The 10,968-nt window shown below is 50.5% G+C and overlaps 2 protein-coding genes across 6 annotated transcripts in view; one reads left to right on the top strand and one right to left on the bottom strand.

Moving 5' to 3' along the window:
- Window positions 1–785: 785 nt before the first annotated feature.
- Hps6 (HPS6 biogenesis of lysosomal organelles complex 2 subunit 3) lies at window positions 786–9,670 on the bottom strand. Its single transcript, XM_021650054.2, has 2 exons — window positions 9,028–9,670; window positions 786–3,742 (listed from the first exon to the last, which is right to left on the bottom strand). Exon 2 carries the CDS (start codon window positions 3,322–3,324, stop codon window positions 922–924), a length of 2,403 nt encoding a protein of 800 aa, XP_021505729.1. The 5' UTR covers window positions 3,325–3,742; window positions 9,028–9,670; the 3' UTR covers window positions 786–921.
- The window catches only part of Armh3 (armadillo like helical domain containing 3), a 173,951-nt gene continuing 172,602 nt past the window's right edge, over window positions 9,620–10,968 (top strand). For 3 of the 5 annotated variants that reach the window (XM_060390550.1, XM_060390551.1, XM_060390548.1), the window contains exon 1: window positions 9,620–9,869. In XM_060390550.1, coding sequence (XP_060246533.1) covers window positions 9,621–9,869 — 249 coding nt within the window. In that variant the 5' untranslated portion in view covers window position 9,620. The remainder of the gene's footprint in view (window positions 9,870–10,968) is intronic. The other 2 variants (XM_021650020.2, XM_021650028.2) reach the window with 2 other exon arrangements.

Here is a 10,968-nt window from a genome sequence, read left to right as displayed (position 1 = left end):
GAAACCAGAGGCTGCTCAAGAAACCTGGGGGAGTAGGCATGGGCTCAGGGCCCAGCACACTTCCTACTCGGGAAGAAGAGACTCTGGAAAAGCAAGCTGGAGCTCCATGGAATTCTCTCCTTGCAGTTCTGGAGAAGCCAGACGTGGGTGAAGAGCATGTACAGACAGGCCCAGACAGGCAGGTGCTGCTGGGCTGCGAATGGTGAAGCCTCTGTTTTAGTTGGCATACTTGGCCAAGCTATTTAATCTTCCTAGACAGCTATTTCTTCCATTGAGAAAATGGAGATACAGTAATGCTTTCCCAGTGGGCTTATGAGAAACATTGGACAAGGAATTCTTTTTTTATTTTTTTTCTTTTTTGGTTTTTTGAGACAGGGTTTCTCTGTGTAGCCTTGGCTGTCCTGGACTTGCTTTGTAGACCAGACTGGCCTTGAACTCACAGAGATCCACCTGCCTCTGCCTCCCTGAATGCTGGGATTACAGACGTGAACCACCATGCCTGGCTAAAAAAAAAATTTTTTTTTTAAATATTTACTTATTAGTTGTATACGCCATTCATTCTGCCCACATTCCATGAAGAAGGCACCAGATGTCATTATAGATGGTTATGAGCCATCTCTCCAGCAACGAGGGATTTTATAAAGATCAACAGCTTTCCTGGTATGTAGGAAACCGGTCATGACTGTTGTTCTCATGAGTAGAAGTGGGTGCTTTATGCAAGAGATCCAGATTCAATCATCTTCTCTACAAGCTACAACCCTTAACTGTTCAAAAAGAACACAAAAGCCTGTGAATGTATTTGTATTTACATATGTATTAAACATTGTCCACAACAGACAGTATTGCACGCCCAACTCCACCTTGGTGCTCTCCAACCCTAGGACCTTCCCCATCTCTGTGCTCTACAAATGAACTCCCATGTCAGTTGCACAGGGGCCCCTGTCCAGACGGTGCCCAGGCTTCCTGTCCTGGGTGGTCTGATGCCTGGGGAGTAGTAATAGGCTCACGAGGAAGGGTTGGGGGTGGAGTGCCTGGATCCCACAGGATGTCCTCATATGTGCTTTGAACTGGACCAGAGGGCCGTTCTTGAGCCCCAGTCTGTTCGAGCAGGGCTCTGACCAAGCCCACTGTGAGAGGGGGCTCTGCCCCTGGCTCGGGGAAAGGGGAGGAGGTCCCCACGTCATCTGGGAGATGTGTCCTCAGAAGAAGCAGGAGCTCGTCTGGAGCCACTTCTGGTGGGCACAGGCGGCAAAGGAGGGGGAGGTGAGCATCGAGGCGGCGGTGCTGGGCGAACTCTGCCAGCAGCAGCTTAAAGATCTCACTTCGAAGTAGGGGGCTGGAGGAGTCCAGGGCCAGCCCGGCCTCCAGAGCCCGTTCCCACAGTTCCTTCCTTATGAGCTGCCTCACAGCTTGCAGCACAGCTTTGGGCCGCCTACTGCCCAGAAGCAGCTCGACTTCTAGGTCCTCAGGTCTCTTCCCCTCCTCACCTAGCACCGCCAGGGCTCGGCGGTAAAGGGGCAGACCGGGGCTTTCAGCCCCCCAGCCTGGCCCACCCTGTTGCTGGGCCAGCTCCACAAATGAGGGGAGCCACTGAGGCTCCAGCTGGCATAGGCACCGGCACAGGAGTTCAAAGGGGGGCAGCATTCCACCAGGCTGCTCCTTTCCAGCTGCTGGACCCCTTAGTACCTTCTTCCATATGTCAGGGGGTGCCTGGGACCTCAGCTTGCCAGTCCTGTCTGGCTGGAGCTGCAGGGCCTGGAGGGTGGCACTCCAAGCTGCTGTAGGAAGGGCCTGGAAAATGGTGTTGAATTGGACCAGCTGGTCTCCAGTCAGCTGGGTTCTCAACAGCCGTGCCACCTCCTGCTCTGCTAACTCGGTCCAGCCAGCCTCCTCATCGTCCCCAGCCACCAGCTGGGCCTTGAGCTGCTCCAAACTCCGGTAATCCCGAAGCTCAGCCCTCAGGGTAGTCAACAGTGCAGATGGGGGCAGGTGGCCCTGGAGGATGGAGGCCAACGCCTGAGGTGCCCGAAACATGCTGTTGTGTCTCAGTTCTTCTGGGGTCAGTTGGGTACCTCTTAGGCTCCGGCGCTGGTAGTACCCACAGGCCTCCTCAAAGACCAGATCCTTGTCTGAGGGCAGCTCAAGGCCTTGGGGCCGTTCCCAACCCACACAGAAGAGCCCCAAGGCTGAAAGCAAACGGAGAACTCCTCGGGTCTCCAACTCTTCCTCATTCTTCACACCAGGCGCTGGAGGCTCCAGCAGATGTACTCTGTCTGTACTTAGGACCTTCCTCTCCAACAGCTGACCACTGCTCATGTCCAGTAGTTCCAAGGTGGAGCCCAGCACACAGGCTAAAGTGCCATGAAAGGTTCCCAGGGCCGCAGACCCCTCTAGGCCTACAGGCGCTTCCTGCAGGGTTCCCACAGTCCGAGTGCCACCATGGCACTGCACTAGGCTCACCTTACCTTTCAAGTCAAGCAACAGCAAGCCCTGGGGAGACGGGGCCCAAGTGTGTACAGCCAACGGCTCCCTGGGGGACAGGAACCCAGGAAGTCCTCGAAGCAGGGTCCGAAAGTCCCAGGTATCCCCTTGTCTGGGATTCAGGCTTTTACTGTGAGAAAGACCAAGAGATGGCGCAGCGACTATCACCTTGCCCTTGCTTGGGCTCCAGATGAGCAGAACATGGGCCACACCAGGCCAAGTGGTGGTAGTGGGCACCAGGAAGAGGTCCTTGCGAGAGGCTATCAGTCCAAAAGAGGGGCAGTGGTGCAGCAGGATGTATGTGCAGCCTAGTTTGGTGCCAGCCTCCCCGCTGGTCTCCAGGGTCTTGACGCACACACAGTGGCTGAAAGCCGTTGAAAGCTTCCCTGGCTGGTCCTCATCGCCAAGCTGACGCTCCTCGCACCAAACCAGGCGGCCTCGGGTTACCGCCACGGCCGTCACGCGGGCCTCAGCATGCGGACACAGCTCAGTGCTCTGAAGTATCCTCCAGCCAGGCTCCATCCCGGCGCCCCACACCTCCGCTAGGCCATTTTCCCATACCAAAATCAGCGCGGGTCTCGCCAGCCACGGCACGAAGAAGGCGTCCAGAGGCGAGGGGTGGCCCTCCGGCCAGGCACGCTCCAGCGCCAGGCCCGGCCCACGCGCAGCCACGACAAGTTGCGGGGCGGGCGACCCCGGGGGTCTTAGCAGCAGCAGGTGGCGGCCGTCAGGGCTGCAGCGGACTAGGACAGCTGGGTCCCCAGCCAACAACTCGCGGAGTCGGGCCCCGCCGGTGAAGTTGCTCAAATCCGAAAGCAGGCGTAGAGTTCCTGCTCGCTTCATGACGCCCCTGGCGCGGGAGCTCGCCAAGGCCCGACCGCCCGGTGGGGCGAGGCGAGGCCGCTGGTCCGCAGTGCCGGAGGGAGTGTAGGGCTGACACTTCCGTCCCTGGTGGATGAGGTGAACCAACCCCGGCCCGATCGCGGACTCCGCCCGGCCCCCGCCCGCCAGGCTAGGTCCGGGATTGCTCCGGGGCACGCCCCGCTCTAGCCGCACGTCGGGGGAGGAGCTGCGGGAAGATCGCCGGGGGAGGAGCCTCGCAGCACCCTAGGGTCTCCGCCCTCGGACTGACGTTCCTGGGCACCGTGAGGATCTCTCAAAGCGTCCAGTCTTTTTAAACTTCGCTCTTTACCTGATTTGTTCATCACGGTTGAGTACAGACACTGTATCATCCCCGAGCGAAATAGCAAACCTCAACCTCCTGGAAATATAGTGGAACACTGTAAGGTTAATGCTCCGCTCATTGCGTAGACCAGACTGGCCATGCGCTCACAGAGATTGGCCTGTCCCTGCCTCCCAAGTGCGTTCACCACCACACTCCTGGTCTTTATACATATTTTAAAATTTTAAGTTAGCACACAAAGTAATGAATTTCATTATAGCATCTCCTCCCTTATATGCTTACTCCTATGGGCACCTGTGGAGGCGAGAGGTCAGCCCCAGTGTCTTTCCTCAGATGTCATCTGTCCACATTATCCTGAGACAATTTCTTTCACTAGCACTTCTCACCCGTCAGGTTGTGCTAGCCAGCCAATGAGCTCCAGGGATCCTCCTGCCTCTGCCTCCCACACTGGGATTACAGGCTCAAACCAGGATGCCAAGTGCTGGTATTGCCAATACCAACTGCTGGATTAACAACCCCCCTGCCTCAGCTTCCCAAATGCTGGTATTATAAACTGTTGTTCCCATCTGTGCATGAAATATCATGCCCTGTTAATCTGATAGGATTTATATGTAAGGTTCCGTGCTTTTTTTTTTTTTGGGGGGGTGTCATCCTTTAAGATAGGATTCAGTTTTATGTTGGGTGTTTGGAGAGGTGATTCAGCCATCAAGAGCACTTTCTGTTCTAAGGGGCCCCAAGTTTGGTCCCCAGTACCCACATCAGGCAAGTCACAACTGCCTGCAACTCCAGCCACAGGAAATTAGACACTCTCTTTAGGCTTCTACAGGCAGCTAGCCACACAGCATACAACACACATCAAAATAGAAATGTGTATGTGAGTGTGTGTAAAGGAATTTTATTACAGCAACATGGCTACTCTGGCAAGGGATAAAATGCAAAGACCTGGGCCTATGTGATCTGGCTGGAATATATAGCCTTAATCCCTCTGGCTAGCATATACACTTAACTCACCTTTAATACCTGTGGCTGGAATTTAATACACACCCTTAATCCTAAACAATGATGCCCAATTGAGGGGCAGACAAAGTGATGAATCAGGGCAAGATCTGACAGAATGAGTCAGAGGTAAGATATGCCCAACTCTCACAAGAACAGACAGGAAAGAGAATGTTGACTAAATGTAGGGTTTTCTCTATTACCCCTTCTGGTTCCCAAATAATGACACAGAGACCTATTAGATTTATTAATAAGCTTTAAAACACTACAGCCAGGCAGATATTGATCTATTCTAACCTGTCTATACTAGCCTGGCTCCTTCTGAGCCATGTATTCTGTGTTACTTGTCATTTTAGTCTTGCCTTGGCTGCTCCTGCTCCATCTTTGTACTCATGGCAAAGGCCTCATGGTGACCTCCTCCTTTCTCTCTCTTCTTCAGTCTCCTACCTGAGACCCCATCCTCACTCAGATGGAAGTCCTGGCTCCTGTCCTCTTTTGCCCATATATAGGTGGATCAGCTTTTTTATCAACCAATCAGAGATGATGGAGAACAACTTTTTATACAGCATTGAGATTCTTCATAGAAATGACAATGCCCACATTACATTGCAACCAGATTTGGGGGCACAGAAATCAGCATCTAAATACAGGGTGCACAAACCATCTCCCAAACAAGAGAAGCTACTTAAGAGCAGCCCAGAGAGGGTAGGGGAGAGTACAGGAAGAGTACAGTTTGATGCAGTTCGGTGCAGTTCAGTTGAGTGCAGCTGAGAGCTCAGTTCATGCAGTTCAGAGGAAGAAAATTTCAGTAAGAAGTGGAGAGAAGCCCATTTAAATCAGTAGCTTAGCGAGAACTTTTGAGCCAGAACAGCTAAGGTGCACCCGCCAGCCATCATTCAGAAAGAATTAGAAAGGGTGATCTTATTCAGCGTAAGTCTTGGAGGCTAAAAACATTCTAGACCTAGGTTAGTAGACAGAGGCTGGAATCTGAAGCCTTCAAGGTCTGGGCTCGCAGAAGATTAGATTGTGTGGAGACTAGACGCTTTCAGGCCTAGGCTGAGGGATAGTTAGATAGAAACTCTCTGGGCTCAGCCCAAGCCATGTGTTCGTAAAGCTTCGGTACAGCTCTCATCTTATGCCCTCGTCTGAGGAAATAAAAACTACATTGATGGGCTAGAGAGACAGCTCAGAGGTTAAGAGCACTGGCTGCTCTTCCAAAGGTCCTGAGTTCAATTCCCAGCAACCACATGGTGGCTCACAAGCATCTACAATGAGATCTAGTGGCCTCTTCTGGTATGCAGGCACACATGCAGGCACACATGCAGGCAGAAAACTATATACATAATAAATAAACAAATCTTAAAAAAAACCCCTACATTTACGTGTGTGTGTGTGTGTGTGTGTGTGTGTGTGTGTGTAAGCCATATATATGTAGTTGCTCAATGAGGCCAGAAGAGGACACCACATCCCCTGCAGCTGGAATTACAGGTGGATGTCAGACATGTGATAAGGGCAGCTGAAAACGGATTTCAGGTCCTCTGGAACTCAGCAGCAAGTGCTGTTAACTACTGAGACATCTCTCTAGCCTTGGTTTTTGTTTTGTTTTAAAAAGTTTATTTTTATGTATGGATATATACGTTAATGCAAGTGTATGCCATATGTGTGCAGATGCCCTTGGAGTTACAGTCAGTTGTGAGCTGCCTGACGTTGTTGGGAATCCAACTCAAGTCCTCTGCAAGCACCAAGCTTTATTGTTGTTGTTTTTTAGAGACAGGGTTTCTCTGTGTATCCTTGGCTGTCCTGGACTCACTTTGTAGACCAGGCTGGCCTCAAACTCAGAGATCTGCCTGCCTCTGCCTCCCCAGTACTTGGTGCCCATAGAGGCCAGAAGATGGTGTCAGGATTGCTGTTTCTAACAGAACCTCTCTATCATTCCATTTTATCAATAAAGACTCTAGATGCTGGGGTGAAAGCCTGCTAGCTCAAGAGGTGGAGAAAGTACCCAGCTGACCTTTCTTCTCAGCCAACATCCCAGAAGGAATGCCCCCTTCTCCTACACTGTCTCAAACAAGGTTCCTCTATCTCTCTATCTGCATCCTGACTCCCTCTTACTCTCTGTTATTTTTCTTAATAATACTATGTTCACTTCCTGTCAACTGGTTGCTTGCTCCACTTCTTGACCCATGATTGACTTTGTTTAATCCTGTTCACAATATTTAAGCAGAAAGCCCTTAGATTAAAGGTGTGTGCTAAGGCTGAGCCACACCACAACTAGAAACAGGTTTCTGAGTTAAATAATACAATCTCACAGTGTGAACAAATATCCTGCAACATCAGGATGGGAATTACAAGCAGTTGTGAGTTGCCATATGGATGCTGGGAATTAAACCTGGGTTCTTGGAAGAACAGCCAGGGCTCTTAACTGCTGAGCCATTTCTCCAGTCACATTTCTTTCTTTCTTTTTTTTTTTTTTTTTAAGATAGGGTCTCTTGCTTAGTGGTGGTGGCAAATACCTTTAATCCCAGAATTTGGGAGGCAGAAGATGCTGGATCTCTGAGTTTGAGGACAACTTGGCCTACAGAGCAAGTTCCAGGCCAGGGTGGTCTACAGAGCGAGTTTCAGGACAGCCAAGGCTACATAGAGAAACCCATGTCTCAAAAAACCTACAAGAAAAAAAAAAAGTCTGTTGTAGCACTGGCTGCCCTTGAAATCAATATAAAGATTGAGTTAAGCCTGAAACTCTGAACCTCCTATCTCTAGTCCCCAAGGGCTGGAATTAACAGGTGTGAAACATGCCTTACTCTGTATATTAGAGCGCAGATCTTCCCTCTTACCGAGGGCTAATTTGATGTCAGTTTGACACAGGTGGAGTCATTGGAGAGGGAGGAGCCCCAGTAGAGAAAAGACTGGGTTGTAGGCCTGGTGGTGGCTCAAGCCTCTAATCCCAGCAAAGGCAGGTAGATCCAGGACAGCCTGGGTTACACAGAGAAAACCTGTCTCAAAAACAAACAAACAAACAACAAAACAAAAAGATTGGGTGTAGGCAAACCTGTAGAGAATTTTAATTAGTGATCGCTGTGGGAGGGTCATCCCCGGGCTGGTGGTCCTGGTTACTGAAGACAACAGGCTGAGCAAACCGTGAGGAGCACAACTACACACAGCACTCCTCCATGGCTTCTGCTTTAGTTCCTGCCTTCAGGTTCCTGCCCTGTTTTGAGTTCTTGTCCTGACTTCCTTTAGTGATGGACTATGATGTAGAAGCCAAATAAACTCTTTCCTTCCCAGCTTGCTTTTGGTCATGGTGTTCAATAACAGTGATAGTAACCCTAATTAAGACACCAATTAATCATGTCTTAACACTACTGTTAGCTGTGGCGTGGCAAATGCTTGTAATCCCAGGATGTAGAGGCTGAGGCAGTGGAATTACCTGGAATAGGAGGCAAACCTGAATTACCAATTTTTTAAGTGAAGCAAAGAGTACTAAGCCAGCAAAGGCAAGAAAATAAGGAAAACAAAAACAAAAATAATCTCTATTACTCCAAATGTAAGCAGATGAGAAAAATAAAAATTTACCAGTCTAGGTCTGGTGATGCTAGCCTGTAATCCCAATACTGGGGAGGCTGAGGTGGGCAGATCATTGTGGGCTCAAGGCTGGACTAGTCTACATACAGGGACCCTCTCTCAAAAAATTTTCACAGGGGTTAGAGAGGTGTCTCAGTGGCTAGGACCATAGTCTGTGGGGCTGGAGAGATGGCTCAGCTACTCTTCCAAAGGTCCTGAATTCAATTCCTAGCAACCACATGGTGGCTCACAACCATCTATAAAGAGATCTGGTGCCCTCTTCTGGCATGCTGGTGTAAAAAAAAAAAAAAAAGGAAAATGCTCTGCTGTTCCAGAGAACCCGTGTTCAATTCTCAACATCCACATGGGAGCTTCCAACTGTCCGGAGCTCCAGCTCCAGGGGATCTAGCACCAATTTAGCACCATCACACAGTCATACATGCAGGCAAAACACCAGTGCACATAAAATAAAAATAAATAAATCAGAAAAGACCAAAAATATTTCACACACATACAATTTCATCTGGCTTTAGTTCATATTCTTCTCTCTTACTAACCAGAACTTTAGACAAAGTAATCAGAACTTTTTTGTCTTCTCATAACACATTCTTCATAACTGTTGTAAGACTGAAATATACAAATATGCACAAGCTGGCACTTCAGCAACGCTGGGGTCGGGGCGTGTGTGTGCTGAGAAGGAGAGAGTGAATCCTGGAGTTCCCCCAGGCTAAGCGGGCACTCTCTCACACGTCTGAAGCCAGTCTTCTAAGAGCCTCAATTTGCATATTAGAAAACCGAGACCGTACCTGGGCAGGGTATGCAGGAAGCAATTCCATCGTTTTTGGGACTGCAACAAGTGTGCTAACAGTTGGTCTATGCAGTCCTTTCCAGTCTAGCCAGGGACGCAGCGAGATCTCGTCTCAAAAAACAAACAACAAAAAACAAAAGTGAGACTCAAGAGTCCTTGTTCCGGCAAGACAACTTTACATGCTGTTTTACACCTATTTACACACTATTTAATGAATGAGTTTGTTTCCAATATTTCACTTAAAAGTTCTGCAATATGCTGTGGTTGTGGTGTAGGCCTTTAAATTCGCACTCTGAAGGCAAAGGCAGGCAGATCTCGGTTGTGAATTTGAGGGCAGCCTGGTTTAAATTGCAAGAAGTTACAGACCAGCCAAGGCTACATAGTGAAAGTCTGTTAAAAAAAAAAAAGTTGCAACAAACATTTCACAACATAAATCTTTCCAAGCTCTGCCAGTGTTTTTCAGAGGATGCATTTTTTTTCTAGAAAGAACTGCTGAGCTCAGAACCTTCCCTATTTCCAAAACAAAAACAAAAAACCTGCTAAAGCTGATTTAAAGTCAGTGGCCTTAGGAGAAAGTCTAGTTGGTTCGCGATGTCTTTTGGGAGTTGTAGTCTTTGCGATGCTTGCTGGGAATCGTGGTCTGAGCCGCTTCAGGAAGCGGGCGAGAACGAACCTGAGGAGAGGAGGATTTTAGGACCCGGCGGTGCGCGGCGGACTAGGGAAAAGGGTCGGGAAGGTCGGGAGCGCGCCCGTGATTCCCGAGCAGTGGCGGCGTCGCCGGAGTCGGGAGCGAGCAGGCCTGCGAGCGGCTGGGGTGCTGGAAGAGGGGCCGGGGGCTCGGTAAGCGGCGCGGGCCCGACCGGGTCCCCAAGGGTCCGCCCTGCTAGGCCTGGAGCGGAGGCGGCCCTGGAGGCGGGGCCTGCGTCAGCCGCGGGGACTCGGGGGTGACAGGGCGGAGGGAGGGCTGCGGCAGCCGGGGCTGCTTGCGGCGGGAGGGTCGGGCCTGGGACCGCAGAGTGCTCCCGGCTGCTTCCGGACGCCCGCTATCGGCCTGGTCCTGCCCCTCAGAGGTCCTGCCGGGGCCTCGGGCGGGCGAGGCGCTGACCTTTGACCCCGGCGCGGGGCTGACCCCGACCCGGTCCGCTCGTGGCGGAGAGCTGCCTCTCTGAGGGAGGCCAGTCCTTGCAAAGTGCTAAGGATGTCCGGGAAGGGCCGGGTCCTGTGCTCTTCGATCTGAGCACCCACTTCTCGCAGAGTTGACAACCCACTGCGCTTTCACGGGACGAGGGGGTGCAAGCCGGGAAACCCGCCGCTTCCCTGGCGGGCGTGGCGAGGAAGAGGGCAGTCATTGGGGAAATGCAAGAGTGCTGTCCCTGGCGAATGGGACAGTGAATACTTCGAGCCATGTCCTAATAAAATGTTCCTGGACTGTCGGAACCTCCCCAACTCTTCTTTCCAGTAAAAGTTTTAAACTTAAGTGCATTTTTCTTGTAAAATAGGGCAAGCATGGTGTGTAAACATGGTTTGTGTTAGAGCCACCGTATGTAGCCTTGCCTCCCCTGGCCAGTTCAGAACTAGCTATGTAGCTCGGGCTAACCTCGAACTTGTACTGATCCTCTGGCTCTCCCTCCGAAAGGCTGTGATTTCATTGTACCCCGCCACGCTAGGCTTGTCTCCTGCACTTGAATTAGTACTGAGTTATTTTGAATTATCTCTGGTATATTTCGACATGGTCATTTCCATGTGAAGGCTTTCAGGATATCACATTTAACAAGGGGTTTGATAACTCCTGTTAGGACTGTAAAGGGAATTTTCATTTTTTTTCTTAATCAGCAAGCCCCTTTAGTGTGTGCTTATTTATGACAGTCATTTTACCTTGTTTAATATTAATCTTAGCACTTAGGAGGTTTAAACGGGAGGACTGTTGAGAATTTGAGGC

This window comes from Meriones unguiculatus, chromosome 1, assembly GCF_030254825.1.
Source record: "Meriones unguiculatus strain TT.TT164.6M chromosome 1, Bangor_MerUng_6.1, whole genome shotgun sequence".
Classification (NCBI taxonomy): Eukaryota; Metazoa; Chordata; class Mammalia; order Rodentia; family Muridae; genus Meriones; species Meriones unguiculatus.
Note: the sequence above shows the minus strand (reverse complement) of the source record. Positions and strands in the feature narration are given on the sequence as shown.

Bases quoted from the DNA above. Each gene is read 5' to 3' on its own strand.
- Hps6 (XM_021650054.2), bottom strand. From the start codon at position 3,324: ATGAAGCGAGCAGGAACTCTACGCCTGCTTTCGGATTTGAGCAACTTC.